At 40.1% G+C, this 16465-nt stretch overlaps 1 protein-coding gene across 1 annotated transcript in view; it reads right to left on the bottom strand.

Annotated features, from left to right (window-relative positions):
- The window catches only part of DNAH14 (dynein axonemal heavy chain 14), a 604313-nt gene that overhangs the window by 155537 nt on the left and 432311 nt on the right, over positions 1–16465 (bottom strand). The window contains exons 53-54 of the mRNA XM_033199195.1: positions 3523–3690; positions 2002–2094 (exon numbers count right to left, since the gene is read on the bottom strand). Coding sequence (XP_033055086.1) covers positions 2002–2094; positions 3523–3690 — 261 coding nt within the window. The remainder of the gene's footprint in view (positions 1–2001; positions 2095–3522; positions 3691–16465) is intronic.

Here is a 16465-nt window from a genome sequence, read left to right as displayed (position 1 = left end):
ACTGTCCAATCTAGGTAATCATTATTTTATTATTTGTTCTCTGTCTTAAATATTCTTAACTAAGTCGTTACACTCCCTCCAGTTGCTTCTCCCTGCAGAAGCTCCACATGCTAGACTAGCATTCAGTTAAATTACTGTTTTGCAAAATTGAACCCTAGTGTCAGCTTGACCCATGAAAAAGATCTATTTATAATGTTTAATTGGGCAAACATAGTAATAGGGGGTTGGGTGCGGTGGCTCATGCCTGTAATTCCAGCCCTTTGGGAGGCCAATGCGGGAGGATCACCTGAGGTCAGGAATTCAAGACCAGCCAGCCCAACATGGTGAAACTCCGTCTCTACTAAAAATAAAAATTATTAGTTGCATGTGGTGGCAGGCACCTGTAATCCCTACTCAGGAGGCTGAGGCAGGAGATTTGCTTGAACCCGGGAGGTGGAGGTTGCAGTGAGCTAAGATGATGCCATTGTACTCTAGCCTGAGTAACAAGAGTGAAACTTCATCTCAAAAAATAAACAAACAAACAAACAACAACAACAACAACAAAAACACCAAAAACCCAACCATAATAGGATCAGAGGAATCAGGAATTTGCCATGTTTTACCTTGTATTTTTAACAGGGGCTCTGAAAGGGAAGATAGGTTCGTGAGAACACATCTATAGAGAAATTATTAAGCCCAGGTTCCAGTTGAGTGTAGGCTTTTGAAAACTGCTCTGAATACATTCTCAGGCATTTTAGAATTGAGAACTTGTAAATGTACCTATTGCTAGAAAACATATGCTGAAGAAAAGAGTCACTTTGTGATTAAATAATTAAACGGAGAGCATATACACTTTAGGAATAGAAAAATAATCTGTTAATAATTGAAATAAGACAAAAATTATAGCCCTTGTACAGCTATGTTCTAAATGTGGAGACATATGATTATAAATGAAAAATTAATGTGTAATATGATAGAAGATAATGCTAAGGACCAGGAAGAAAAGTAAAGCAGAATAAGGAGACAGAGTAATAGGGACTGAGGGGAAGAAAAGAAGTGCATTAGGGAACACAGAAAACCACGGTGGTCCAGGTGAAGATAACAGTGGCTTAAATAGGGTGGTGGCTATGTAGATGCAGAGAAGTATGCAGGTTTGAAATACATTTTGCAAGTTGTATCACTGGGACTTCTTGATGAATTGAATGTGACAAGTGATGAAAAAGTGACAAAACTGAGTGACTTGCAGGTTTCTGGCTAGACTAGTGGATATATGGTGATACCGTTTATGAATTAGACAGGTTAGTAAAAGAATAGTTTTGGTGGTAGAAAGATTTGCTTCATATTTTTTTCTTAATTCTATTTTCCAATTTTAATTCCTTTTAATTAATCTTGTTGCAGATGTCTGTTTAAATAAAAGAGTGTTTAAATAAAGCTCTAGCTGTTCTGGATATAAAAAGTTATTTTTGAGAAAAGGGCACAAATTAAATAACCAAAGAGCTATAAATAAAGTATAAAATAAACAACTAGTCATAAATAATAAATTAAATAAAAGTAATTAATATGCTTTATGTAATTGGCTAAATATGTTAAATTTTAGTTAGTTTTCCAAAAGATTTTCTCTATTCAAAGGATATTTGGGAATTTTCCAAGATTTTAACTCCCACTTTTTCTCATGAGAAGCAAAACATTGTGCAAAAACTCACATTTCTAAATCAACAATCAAGTAAGTGCATTATTTTTGAAGTCAGGATCCACCTGCACAGCTACTGTATTAATGCTGCGAACACTAGAAATGGTGCAGTTTCATTCACATCAAATGCCTTCCAAAAACAAATACCATTTTTATTTGCTGACAAATTTCATATACAAACGGTAGAGAGGACAAGAGTCCTGTCCTATGACTCAGTTATTGTGATTTTTCACAAAGTGTGACTAAATAAAACTTCTGTAAGTAGAGTAGATTTTATTGGGATTTATTTTATTTTGCAAACTTAAAACCACTTGAAAAATTTAAATTCCTACCAGTAACATGTGGCTCCCTGGTTGTCGAAGAACCCTTGTTGCTCTTGTGATGTGTTCTATGGCTTCCCTGAAGAACACCATAGAATGAGAAAGCTAGCAGAGGAAATGTGACAAATAAATGGATTATAGGTACAGAAAAATCAAATGTGCACTGTGGTTTTACATAGAATTTACTTACAGAAAGGAGAATAACTAGTAATCCAGAGATCTAGATCAGTAAGTTGGTTTTCATTAACATTTAGGGAAAGTAAATTTGTGCAATAAGGATTGTCCCTATGCTAATATTCTTGTGAGTGGATTAGAAGGGTGGTGGTAGAATTGAGAGAAGAGAATGAAGAGGTGAACAACAGTATTTAGGCTTCCTACCCCCATCCCCTCCCCCTCCCCATTCCCCTGCCCCTTTCTCCCTTCCCCCTACTTCCTTTCCCTTCCCCTTTCACTTCCTTCTTTCCTTCCTTTCCTTCCTTTTCTTCCTCCGTACCCTTCCCTTCCCCTTCCTTCCTTCCTTCCTCCTCTCCTCTCCTCTCCTTTCTTTCCTTCCTTCCTTCCTCCTTCCTTTTTCTTCTTTCTTTCCTTCTTTCTTTCTCTTTCTTTCTTTCTTTCTTTCTTTCTTTCTTTCTTTCTTTCTTTCTTTCTTTCTTTCTTTCTTTCTTTCTTCTCTCTCTCTCTCTCTTTCTTTCTTTTTAGACAGGATCTTGCTCTGTCATCCAGGTGCAGTGCAGTGGCACAATCATGGCTTACTGCAGCCTCGACCTCCTGGGCTCAAGCGATCCTCTTGCATCAGCCCTGTGTAGTTGGGACTTACAAGCAGGCACTGGCACCACAATGCCAGATTAATTAAATTTTTTTGTGTGTGCGTGTGTGTGTGTGTGTGTGTGGAGACAGGGTTTCATTATGTTGACCAGGCTGGTCTCAAACTCCGGGGCTCAAGTGATCCTCCTGCCTCAGCCTCCCAAAGTGCTACGATTACAGGCACAAGTCACCACACCTGGCCTAAGCTGCTTTTCTATTGTTCTGTCTTGGCAAGTAGGATAAGTGGTAGGAGGAAGAGATGCAGAAAATTAGTTTACAGTGTGTGTGATTTTGTTGGTATCTCTGTTCCAACACATCTTTGCCCATAACAATGGGAAAGATGTAAAGAGCCACAACCACGTTGCTGTCCTTTGTTGCTACTTTGGACCCTGTTGCCATACTCTGGTTTGCATTTATCTTCATGAACTCTATTCATTCAACTTTCTATAGCCTCAGTTGTGTACCTTGTCTTTAAAATTATACCCTATCAAATGAGACAAAATAAGCTGAAATAACATAAAACTGTACTTCTAATGGTCTGCTTTAAAATACAAAGGTAAACATTTTCCCCTGATCTCTTCCCCTCTCTCTCTCTTTCTCTCTCGCTCTCTCTCACACACACACCCCTTAAAAATACTGATTTGATATACGTATCTGTTTGTATATAAAAATAAATAAATATATACATATAAAGCACTTCTCAGATTTTTATATAGTATATGTGTTTACCTCCAAAGAAACTGAACCCAACTTCATTTGGAATTCATTAAGTACACTGGCAAGTTTATTATAGTCATTGGTATTCTGATAGATCTTTCTTCTATGAGTCTTGTTTATATCCAAGAAGTCCAAAAATACAGTTGAGTGATTCATCAGGTTTTCTTGGGTCCACTGAATCTATTGCAAGATAAGAATTTGACACTATCATTAATAGCAGAATTCTATTTGTTATCAACACTAAAAGTACATATCTGTGTTGGAGAAGCTCCCGGCACAATGGATCTAGTACTAACCTGTTCTTAACTTTTTGTGTGCTATGAACTCCTTTTGGCAGTGAAGCCTGTGGATCCTTTCTCAGAATAATATTTTAAAATGTACATAGCAAAACACAATGGTTATAAAAAAACCACAAATATATTAGAATATAGTTTTATTTTATTTTTATTTTTATTTTTATTATACTTTAAGTTCTAGGGTACATGTGCATAACGTGCAGATTTGTTACATATGTATACTTGTGCCATGTTGGTGTGCTGCACCCATCAACTCGTCAGCACCCATCAATTCATCATTTATATCATGTATAACTCCCCAGTACAATCCCTCTCCCCACCCCCCTCCCCATGATAGGCCCCAGTGTGTGATGTTCCCCGTCCTGAGTCCAAGTGATCTCATTGTTCAGTTCCCACCTATGAGTGAGAACATGCGGTGTTTGGTTTTCTGTTCTTGTGATAGTTTGCTAAGAATGATGGTTTCCAGCTGCATCCATGTCCTTACAAAGGATGCAAATTCATCCTTTTTTATAGCTGCATAGTATTCCACGGTGGATATGTCCCACATTTTCTTAATTCAGTCTGTCACTGATGGACATTTGGGTTGATTCCAAGTCTTTGCTATTGTGAATAGTGCCGCAATAAACATACGTGTGCATGTGTCTTTATAGCAGCATGATTTATAATCCTTTGGGTATATACCCAGTAGTGGGATGGCTAGGTCATATGGTACATCTAGTTCTAGATCCTTGAGGAATTGCCATACTGTTTTCCATAATGGTTGAACTAGTTTAAAATCCCACCAACAGTGTAAAAGTGTTCCTATTTCTCCACATCCTCTCCAACACCTGTTGTTTCCTGACTTTTTAATGATTGCCGTTCTAACTGGTGTGACATGGTATCTCATTGTGGTTTTGATTTGCATTTCTCTGATGGCGAGTGATGATGAGCATTTTTTCATGTGTCTGTTGACTGTATGAATGTCTTCTTTTGAGAAATGTCTGTTAATATCCTTTGCCCACTTTTTGATGGGGTTGTTTGTTTTTTTTGTATATTTGTTTGAGTTCTTTGTAGATTCTGGATACTAGCCCTTTGTCTGATGAGTAGATTGCAAAAATTTTCTACCATTCTTTAGGTTGCCTGTTCACTCTGATGGTAGTTTCTTTTGCTGTACAGAAGCTCTTTAGTTTAATTAGATCCCATTTGTCAATTTTGGCTTTTGCTGCCGTTGCTTTTGGTGTTTTAGACATGAAGTCCTTGCCCATGCCTATGTCCTGAATGGTATTACCTAGGTTTTCTACTAGGGTTTTTATGGTATTAGGTCTAACATTTAAGTCTCTAATCCATCTTCAATTAATTTTCGTATAAGGGGTAAGGAAAGGATCCAGTTTCAGCTTTCTACTTATGGCTAGCCAATTTCCCAGCACCATTTATTAAATAGGGAATCCTTTCCCCATTTCTTCTTTTTGTCAGGTTTGTCAAAGGTCAGATGGCTGTTGATGTGTGGTATTATTTCTGAGGACTCTGTTCTGTTCCATTGGTCTATATCTCTGTTTTGGTACCAGTACCATGCTGTTTTGGATACTGTAGCCTTGTAGTATAGTTTGAAGTCAGGTAGCATGACGCCTCTAGCTTTGTCCTTTTGAGTTAGGATTGTCTTGGCAATGCGGGCTCTTTTTTGGTTCCATATGAACTTTAAAGCAGTTTTTTCCAATTCTGTGAAGAAAGTCATGGTAGCTTGATGGGGATGGCATTGAATCTATAAATAACCTTGGGCAGTATGGCCATTTTCATGATATTGATTCTTCCTATCCATGAGCATGGTATGTTCTTCCATTTGTTTGTGTCCTCTTTTATTTCACTGAGCAGTGGTTTGTAGTTCTCCTTGAAGAGGTCCTTGACATCCCATGTAAGTTGGATTCCTAGGTATTTTATTCTCTTTGAAGCAATTGTGAATGGAAGTTCATTCCTGATTTGGCTCTATGTTTGTCTGATATTGGTGTATAAGAATGCTTGTGATTTTTGCACATTGATTTTTGTATCCTGAGACTTTGCTGAAGTTGCTTATCAGCTTAAGGAGATTTTGGGCTGAGACAATGGGGTTTTCTAAATATACAATCATGTCATCTGCAAACAGGGACAATTTGACTTCTTCTTTTCCTAACTGGATACCCTTGATTTCTTTCTCTTGCCTGATTGCCCTAGCCAGAACTTCCAACACTATGTTGAATAGGAGTGGTGAGAGAGGGCATCCCTGTCTTGTGCCAGTTTTCAAAGGAAGTTTTCCAGTTTTTGCCCATTCAGTATGATATTGGCTGTGGGTTTGTCATAAATAGCTCTTGTTATTTTGAGGTACGTTCCATCAATACCGAATTTATTGAGCGTTTTTAGCATGAAGGGCTGTTGAATATTGTCAAAAGCCGTTTCTGCATCTATTGAGATAATCATGTGGTTCTTGTCTTTGGTTCTGCTTATATGCTGGATTACGTTTATTGATTTGCGAATGTTGAACCAGCCTTGCCTCCCAGGGATGAAGCCCACTTGATCATGGTGGATAAGCTTTTTGATGTGCTGCTGGATTCAGTTTGCCTGTATTTTATTGAGGATTTTTGCATCAATGTTCATCAGGGATATTGGTCTAAAATTCTCTTTTTTTGTTGTGTCTCTGCCAGACTTTGGTATCAGGATGATGTTGGCCTCATCAAATGAGTTCGGGAGGATTCCCTCTTTTTCTATTGATTGGAATAGTTTCAGAAGAAATAGTACCAGCTCCTCCTTGTACCTCTGGTAGAATTCAGCTGTGAATCCATCTGGTCCTGGACTTTTTTTGGTGGGTAGGCTATTAATTATTGCCTCAATTTCAGAGCCTGCTATTGGCCTATTCAGGGATTCAACTTCTTCCTGGTTTAGTCTTGGAGGGTGTATGTGTCCAGGAAATTATCCATTTCTTCTAGATTTTCTAGTTGATTTGCGTAGAGGTGTTTGTAGTATTCTCTGATGGTTGTTTGTATTTCTGTGGGGTCGGTGGTGATATCCCCTTTATCATTTTTTATTGTGCCTATTTGATTCCTCTCTCTTTTCTTCTACATTATTCTTGCTAGTGGTCTATCAATTTTGTTGATCTTTTCAAAAAACCAACTCCTGGATTCATTGATTTTTTGGAGTGTTTTTTGTGTCTCTATCTCCTTCAGTTCTGCTCTGATCTTAGTTCTTTCTTGCCTTCTGCTAGCTTTTGAATGTGTTTGCTCTTGCCTCTCTAGTTCTTTTAATTGTGATGTTAGAGTGTCCATTTTAGATCTTTCCTGCTTTCTCTTGTGGGCATTTAGTGCTATAAATTTCCCTCTCCACACTGCTTTAAATGTGTCCCAGAGATTCTGGTATGTTGTATCTTTGTTCTCATTGGTTTCAAAGAACATCTTTATTTCTGCTTTCATTTCGTTATGTACCCAGTAGTCATTCAGGAGCAGGTTGTTCAGTTCCATGTAGTTGAGCGGTTTAGATTGAGTTTCTTAGTCCTGAGTTCTCGTTTGATTGCACTGTGGTCTGAGAGACAGTTTGTTATAATTTCTGTTCTGTACATTTTCTGAGGAGTGCTTTACTTCCAATTATGTGGTCAATTTTGGAATAAGTGCGGTGTGGTGCTGAGAAGAATGTATATTCTGTTGATTTGGGGTGGAGAGTTCTATAGATGTCTATTAGGTCCGCTTGGTGCAGAGAGGAGTTCAATTCCTGGATATCCTTGTTAACTTTCTGTCTCGTTGATCTGTCTGATGTTGACAGTGGAGTGTTGAAGTCTCCCATTATTATTGTATGGGAGTCTAAGTCTCTTTGTAAGTCTCTAAGGACTTGCTTTATGAATCTGGGTGCTCCTGTATTGGGTGCATATATATTTAGGAGAGTTAGCTCTTCCTGTTGAATTGATCCCTTTACCATTATGTAATGGCCTTCTTTGTCTCTTTTGATCTTTGATGGTTTAAAGTCTGTTTTATCAGAGACTAGGATGGCAACCCCTGCTTTTTTTTGTTCTCCATTTGCTTGGGAGATCTTCCTCCATCCCTTTATTTTGAGCCTATGTATGTCTCTGCATGTGAGATGGGTCTCCTGAATACAGCAGACTGATGGGTCTTGACTCTTTATCCAGTTTGCCAGTCTGTATCTTTTAATTGGAGCATTTAGTCCATTTACATTTAAGGTTCATATTGTTATGTGTGAACTTGATCCTGCCATTATGATATTCACTGGTTATTTTGCTCGTTAGCTGATGCAGTTTCTTCCTAGCCTCGATGGTCTTTACATTTTGGCATGTTTTTGCAATGGCTGGTACCGGTTGTTCCTTTCCATGTTTCGGGCTTCCTTCAGGGTGTCTTGTAAGGCAGGCCTGGTGGTGACAAAATCTCTAAGCATTTGCTTATCTGTAAAGGATTTTATTTCTCCTTCACCGATGAAACTTAGTTTGGCTGGATATGAAATTCTGGGTTGAAAATTCTTTTCTTTAAGAACGTTGAATATTGGCCCCCACTCTCTTCTGGCTTGGAGAGTTTCTGCCGAGAGATCTGCTGTTAGTCTGATGGGCTTCCCTTTGTGGGTAACCCGACCTTTCTCTCTGGCTGCCCTTAAGATTTTTCCTTCATTTCAACTTTGGTGAATCTGGCAGTTATGTGTCTTGGAGTTGCTCTTCTCAAGGAGTATCTTTTTGATGTTCTCTGTATTTCCTGAATTGAACGTTGGCTGCCCTACTAGGTTGGGGAAGTTCTCCTGGATGATATCCTGAAGAGTGTTTTCCAACTTGGTTCCATTTTCCCCCTCACTTTCAGGCACCCCAATCAGACGTAGATTTGGTCTTTTTACATAATCCCATACTTCTTGCAGGCTTTGTTCATTTCTTTGTCTTCTTTTTTCTTTTGGTTTCTCTTCTCGCTTCATTTCATTCATTTGATCCTCAATCGCTGATACTCTTTCTTCCAGTTGATCGAGTCCGTTACTGAAGCTTGTGCATTTGTCACGTATTTCTTGTGTCATGGTTTTCATGTCTGTCATTTCGTTTATGACCTTCTCTGCATTAATTAGTCTAGCGGTCAATTCTTCCACTCTTTTTTCAAGATTTTTAGTTTCTTTGCGCTGGGTACGTAATTCCTCCTTTAGCTCTGAGAAGTTTGATGGGCTGAAGCCTTCTTCTCTCATCTCGTCAAAGTCATTCTCTGACCAGCTTTGATCCGTTGCTGGCGATGGGCTGCGCTCCTTTGCACGGGGAGATGTGCTCTTATTTTTTGAATTTCCAGCTTTTCTGCCCTGCTTTTTCCCCATCTTTGTGGTTTTATCTGTCTCTGGTCTTTGATGATGGTGACGTACTGATGGGGTTTTTGTATAGGTGTCTTTCTGTTTGATAGTTTTCCTTCTAACAGTCAGGATCCTCAGCTGTAGGTCTGTTGGAGATTGTTGTGAGGTCCACTCCAGACCCTGTTTGCCTGGGTAACAGCAGCAGAGGTTGCAGAAGATAGAATATTGCTGAACAGCAAGTGTACCTGTCTGATTCTTCCTTTGGAAGCTTCCTCTCAGGGGTGTACTCCACCCTGTGAGGTGTGGGGTGTCAGACTGCCCCTAGTGAGGGATGTCTCCCAGTTAGGCTACTCAGGGGTCAGGGACCCACTTGAGCAGGCAGTCTGTCCGTTCTCAGATCTCAACCTCCATGTTGGGAGATTCACTGCTCTCTTCAAGGCTGTCAGACAGAGTTGTTTGCGTCTGCAGAGGTTTTGCTGCCTTTTTGTTGTTGTTCTTTTTTAGCTGTGTCCTGTCCCCAGAAGTGGAGTCTACAGGGACAGGCAGGTTTGCTTGAGCTGCTGTGAGCACCATCTTGCTCCGCTCAAAGGGTTATTAAATAAAACTATATTCTGGGGTGGCACAAGATGGCCGAAAAGGAACAGCTCCAGTCTTCAACTCCCAGCATGAGCAACACAGAAGACTGGTGATTTCTGCATTTTCAACTGAGGTACTGGGGTCATCTCACTAGGGAGTGCCGGACAATCGGTGCTGGTCAGCTGCTGCAGCCCAACCAGCGAGAGCTGAAGCAGGGCGAGGCATCGCCTCACCTGGGAAGTGCAAGGGGGAAGGGAATCCCTTTTCGTAGCCAGGGGAACTGAGACACACAACACCTGGAAAATCGGGTAACTCCCACCCCAATATTGTGATTTAAGCAAACGGGCACCCCAGGAGAACATATCCCACACCTGGCCGGGAGGGTCCCAGGCTGCGGGGAAGTTCGAACTGGGTGGAGCTGACAGCAGCTCAAGGAAACCTGCCTGTCTCTGTAGACTCCACCTCTGGGAACAGGTCACAGATAAAAACAACAACAACAACAAAGAGGCAGCAGAACCTCTGCAGATGCAAACATCTCTGTCTGACAGCTTTGAAGAGAGCAGTGGATCTCCCAACACGGAGGTTGAGATCTGAGAATGGACAGAATGCCTGCTCAAGTGGGTCCCTGACCCCTGAGTAGCCTAACTGGGAGACATCCCCCACAAGGGGCAGTCTGACACCCCACACCTCACAGGGTGGAGTAAACCCCTGAGAGGAAGCTTCCAAAGTAAGAATGAGACAGGTACACTCACTGTTCAGCAATACTCTATCTTCTGCAACCTCTGATGCTGATACCCAGGCAAACAGGGTCTGGAGTGGACCTCAAGCAATTTCCAACAGACCTACAGCTGAGGGTCCTGACAGTCAGAAGGAAAACTATCAAACAGGAAGGACACCTATACCAAAACCCCAACAGTACATCACCATCATCAAAGACCAGAGAAAGATAAAACCACAAAGATGGGGAAAAAGCAGGGCAGAAAAGCTGGAAATTCAAAAAGTAAGAGCGCATCTCCCCATGCAAAGGAGCGCAGCCCATCGCCAGCAACGGATCAAAGCTGGTCAGAGAATGACTTTGACGAGATGAGAGAAGAAGGCTTCAGTCCATCAAACTTCTCAGAGCTAAAGCAGGAATTACGTGTCCAGCGCAAAGAAACTAAAAATCTTGAAAAAAGAATGGAAAAATTGAGAGCTAGACTAATTAATGCAGAGAAGGTCATAAACGAAATGACAGACATGAAAACCATGACACAAGAAATATGTGACAAATGCACAAGCTTCAGTAACGGACTCGATCAACTGGAAGAAAGAGTATCAGCGATTGAGGATCAAATGAATGAAATGAAGCGAGAAGAGAAACCCAAAGAAAAAAGAAGACAAAGAAATGAACAAAGCCTGCAAGAAGTATGGGATTATGTAAAAAGACCAAATCTACGTCTGATTGGGGTGCCTGAAAGTGAGGGGGAAAATGGAACCAAGTTGGAAAACACTCTTCAGGATACCATCCAGGAGAACTTCCCCAACCTAGTAGGGCAGGCCAACGTTCAAATTCAGGAAATACAGAGAACACCACAAAGATACTTCTTGAGAAGAGCAACTCCAAGACACATAACTGCCAGATTCACCAAAGTTGAAATGAAGGAAAAAATCTTAAGGGCAGCCAGAGAGAAAGGTCGGGTTACCCACAAAGGGAAGCCCATCAGACTAACAGCAGATCTCTCGGCAGAAACTCTCCAAGCCAGAAGAGAGTGGGGGCCAATATTCAACGTTCTTAAAGAAAAGAATTTTCAACCCAGAATTTCATATCCAGCCAAACTAAGTTTCATCGGTGAAGGAGAAATAAAATCCTTTACAGATAAGCAAATGCTTAGAGATTTTGTCACCACCAGGCCTGCCTTACAAGACACCCTGAAGGAAGCCCGAAACATGGAAAGGAACAACCGGTACCAGCCATTGCAAAAACATGCCAAAATGTAAAGACCATCGAGGCTAGGAAGAAACTGCATCAAGTAATGAGCAAAATAACCAGTTAATATCACAATGGCAGGATCAAGTTCACACATAACAATATGAACCTTAAATGTCAATGGACTAAATGCTCCAATTAAAAGACACAGACTGGCAAACTGGATAAAGAGTCAAGACCCATCAGTCTGCTGTATTCAGGAGACCCATCTCACATGCAGAGACATACATAGGCTCAAAATAAAGGGATGGAGGAAGATCTCCCAAGCAAATGGAGAACAAAAAAAGCAGGGGTTGCCATCCTAGTCTCTGATAAAACAGACTTTAAACCATCAAAGATCAAAAGAGACAAAGAAGGCCATTACATAATGGTAAAGGGATCAATTCAACAGGAAGAGCTAACTCTCCTAAATATATATGCACCCAATACAGGAGCACCCAGATTCATAAAGCAAGTCCTTAGAGACTTACAAAGAGACTTAGACTCCCATACAATAATAATGGGAGACTTCAACACTCCACTGTCAACATCAGACAGATCAACGAGACAGAAAGTTAACAAGGATATCCAGGAATTGAACTCCTCTCTGCACCAAGCGGACCTAATAGACATCTATAGAACTCTCCACCCCAAATCAACAGAATATACATTCTTCTCAGCACCACACCGCACTTATTCCAAAATTGACCACAGAATTGGAAGTAAAGCATGCCTCAGAAAATGTACAAGAACAGAAATTATAACAAACTGTCTCTCAGACCACAGTGCAATCAAACGAGAACTCAGGACTAAGAAACTCAATCAAAACCGCTGAATTACATGGAAACTGAACAACCTGCTCCTGAATGACTACTGGGTATATAACAAAATGAAGGCAGAAATAAAGATGTTCTTTGAAACCAATGAGAACAAAGATACAACATACCAGAATCTCTGGGACACATTTAAAGCAGTGTGGAGAGGGAAATTTATGGCACTAAATGCCCACAAGAGAAAGCAGGAAAGATCTAAAATGGACACTCTAACATCACAATTAAAAGAACTAGAGAGGCAAGAGCAAACACATTCAAAAGCTAGCAGAAGGCAAGAAATAACTAAGATCAGAGCAGAACTGAAGGAGATAGAGACACAAAAAACCCTCCAAAAAATCAATGAATCCAGGAGTTGGTTTTTTGAAAAGATCAACAAAATTGACAGACCACTAGCAAGAATAATGTAGAAGAAAAGAGAGAGGAATCAAATAGACACAATAAAAAATGATTAAGGGGATATGACCACCGACCCCACAGAAATACAAACTACCATCAGAGAATACTATAAACACCTCTACGCAAATCAACTAGAAAATCTAGAAGCAATGGATAATTTCCTGGACCTTACACTCTCCCAGACTAAACCAGGAAGAAGTTCTATCCCTGAGTAGACCAATAGCAGGTTCTGATATTTTTTTTTTCTTTTTTTATTTTTTATTATACTTTAAGTTCTAGGGTACATGTGCATAACGTTTATATCATGTATAACTCCCCAATGCAATCCCTCCCTCCTCCCCCCTCCCCATGATAGGCCCCAGTGTGTGATGTTCCCCTTCCCGAGTCCAAGTGATCTCATTGTTCAGTTCCCACCTATGAGTGAGAACATGCGGTGTTTGGTTTTCTCTTCTTGTGATAGTTTGCTAAGAATGATGGTTTCCAGCTGCATCCATGTCCCTACAAAGGACGCAAACTCATCCTTTTTGATGGCTGCATAGTATTCCATGGTGTATATGTGCCACATTTTCTTAATCCAGTCTGTCACAGATGGACATTTGGGTTGATTCCAAGTCTTTGCTATTGTGAATAGTGCCGCAATAAACAGACGTGTGCATGTGTCTTTGTAGTAGAGTAATTTATAATCCTTTGGGTATATACCCAGTAGTGGGATGGCTGGGTCATATGGTACATCTAGTTCTAGATCCTTGAGGAATCGCCATACTGTTTTCCATAATGGTTGAACTAGTTTACAATCCCACCAACAGTGTAAAAGTGTTCCTATTTCTCCACATCCTCTCCAACATCTACTGTTTCCTGACTTCTTAATGATTGCCATTCTAACTGGTGTGAGATGGTATCTCATTGTGGTTTTGATTTGCATTTCTCTGATGGCGAGTGATGACGAGCATTTTTTCATGTGTCTGTTGGCTGTATGGATGTCTTCTTTTGAGAAATGTCTGTTCATATCCTTTCCCCACTTTTTGATGGGGTTGTTTTTTTTTTTTTCTTGTATATTTCTTTGAGTTCTTTGTAGATTCTGGATATTAGCCCTTTGTCAGATGAGTAGGTTGCAAAAATTTTCTCCCATTCTGTAGGTTGCCTGTTCACTCTGATGGTAGTTTCTTTAGCTGTGCAAAAGCTCTTTAGTTTAATTAGATCCCATGTGTCAATTTTGGCTTTTGCTGCCGTTGCTTTTGGTGTTTTAGACATGAAGTCCTTGCCCATGCCTATGTCCTGAATGGTACTACCTAGATTTTCTTCTAGGGTTTTTATGGTATTAGGTCTAACATTTAAGTCTCTAATCTGTCTTCAATTAATTTTCGTATAAGGGGTAAGGAAAGGATCCAGTTTCAGCTTTCTACTTGTGGCTAGCCAATTTTCCCAGCACCATTTATTAAATAGGGAATCCTTTCCCCATTTCTTGTTTTTGTCAGGTTTGTCAAAGATCAGATGGCTGTAGATGTGTGGTATTATTTCTGAGGACTCTGTTCTGTTCCACTGGTCTATTCTCTGTTGTGGTACCAGTACCATGCTGTTTTGGTTACTGTAGGCTTGTAGTATAGTTTAAAGTCAGGTAGCGTGACGCCTCCAGCTTTGTCCTTTTGACCTAGGATTATCTTGGCAATGCGGGCTCTTTTTGGTTCCATATGAACTTTAAAGCAGTTTTTTCCAATTCTGTGAAGAAAGTCATTGGTAGCTTGATGGGGATGGCATTGAATCTATAAATCACCTTGGGCAGTATGGCCATTTTCACGATATTGATTCTTCCTATCCATGAGCATGGTATGTTCTTCCATTTGTTTGTGTCCTCTTTGATTTCACTGAGCAGTGGTTTGTAGTTCTCCTTGAAGAGGTCCTTACATCCCTTGTAAGCTGGATTCCTAGGTATTTTATTCTCTTTGAAGCAATTGTGAATGGAAGTTCATTCCTGACTTGGCTCTCTGCTTGTCTGTTACTGGTGTATAAGAATGCTTGTGATTTTTGCACATTAATTTTGTATCCTGAGACTTTGCTGAAGTTGCTTATCAGCTTAAGGAGATTTTGGGCTGAGACGATGGGTTTTTCTAAATATACAATCATGTCATCTGCAAACAGGGACAATTTGACTTCTTCTTTTCCTAACTGGATACCCTTGATTTCTTTCTCTTGCCTGATTGCCCTAGCCAGAATTTCCAACACTATGTTGAATAGGAGTGGTGAGAGAGGGCATCCCTGTCTTGTGCCAGTTTTCAAAGGGAATTTTTCCAGTTTTTGCCCATTCAGTATGATATTAGCTGTGGGTTTGTCGTAAATAGGTCTTATTATTTTGAGGTACGTTCCATCAATACCGAATTTATTGAGCGTTTTTAGCATAAAGGGCTGTTGAATTTTGTCAAAAGCCTTTTCTGCATCTATTGAGATAATCATGTGGTTCTTGTCTTTGGTTCTGTTTATATGCTGGATTACATTTATTGATTTGCGAATGTTGAACCAGCCTTGCATCCCAGGGATGAAGCCCACTTGATCATGGTGGATAAGCTTTTTGATGTGCTGCTGAATCCGGTTTGCCAGTATTTTATTGAGAATTTTTGCATCGATGTTCATCAGGGATATTGTCTAAAATTCTCTTTTTTTGTTGTGTCTCTGCCAGGCTTTGGTATCAGGATGATGTTGGCCTCATCAAATGAGTTAGGGAGGATTCCCTCTTTTTCTATTGATTGGAATAGTTTCAGAAGGAATGGTACCAGCTCCTCCTTGTACCTCTGGTAGAATTCAGCTGTGAATCCATCTGGTCCTGGACTTTTTTTGGTGGGTAGGCTATGAATTGTTGCCTCAATTTCAGAGCCTGTTATTGGTCTATTCAGGGATTCAACTTCTTCCTGGTTCAGTCTTGGGAGAGTGTAAGTGTCCAGGAAATTATCCATTTCTTCTAGATTTTCTAGTCGATTTGCGTAGAGGCATTTATAGTATTCTCTGATGGTTGTTTGTATTTCTGTGGGGTCGGTGGTGATATCCCCTTTATCATTTTTTATTGCGTCTATTTGATTCCTCTCTCTTTTCTTCTTTATTAGTCTTGCTAGCGGTCTGTCAATTTTGTTGATCTTTTCAAAAAAGCAACTCCTGGATTCATTGATTTTTTGGAGGGTTTTTTGTGTCTCTATCTCCTTCAGTTCTGCTCTGATCTTAGTTATTTCTTGCCTTCTGCTAGCTTTTGAATGTGTTTGCTCTTGCCTCTCTAGTTCTTTTAATTGTGATGTTAAAGTGTCAATTTTAGATCTTTCCTGCTTTCTCTTGTGGGCATTTAGTGCTATAAATTTCCCTCTACACACTGCTTTAAATGTGTCCCAGAGATTCTGGTATGTTGTATCTTTGTTCTCATTGGTTTCAAAGAACATCTTTATTTCTGCTTTCATTTCGTTATGTACCCAGTAGTCATTCAGGAGCAGTTATTCAGTTTCCATGTAGTTGGCGGTTTTGATTGAGTTTCTTAGTCCTGAGTTCTCGTTTGATTGCACTGTGGTCTGAGAGACAGTTTGTTATAATTTCTGTTCTTGTACATTTGCTGAGGAGTGCTTTACTTCCAATTCTGTGGTCAATTTTGGAATAAGTGCGATGTGGTGCTGAGAAGAATG

Source organism: Trachypithecus francoisi, unplaced genomic scaffold (genome assembly GCF_009764315.1).
Source record: "Trachypithecus francoisi isolate TF-2019V2 unplaced genomic scaffold, Tfra_2.0 Lachesis_group5, whole genome shotgun sequence".
NCBI classification, from domain to species: Eukaryota; Metazoa; Chordata; class Mammalia; order Primates; family Cercopithecidae; genus Trachypithecus; species Trachypithecus francoisi.
The sequence above is the reverse complement of the archived record's forward strand: the minus strand, read 5'-3'. Positions and strand labels throughout refer to the sequence as shown.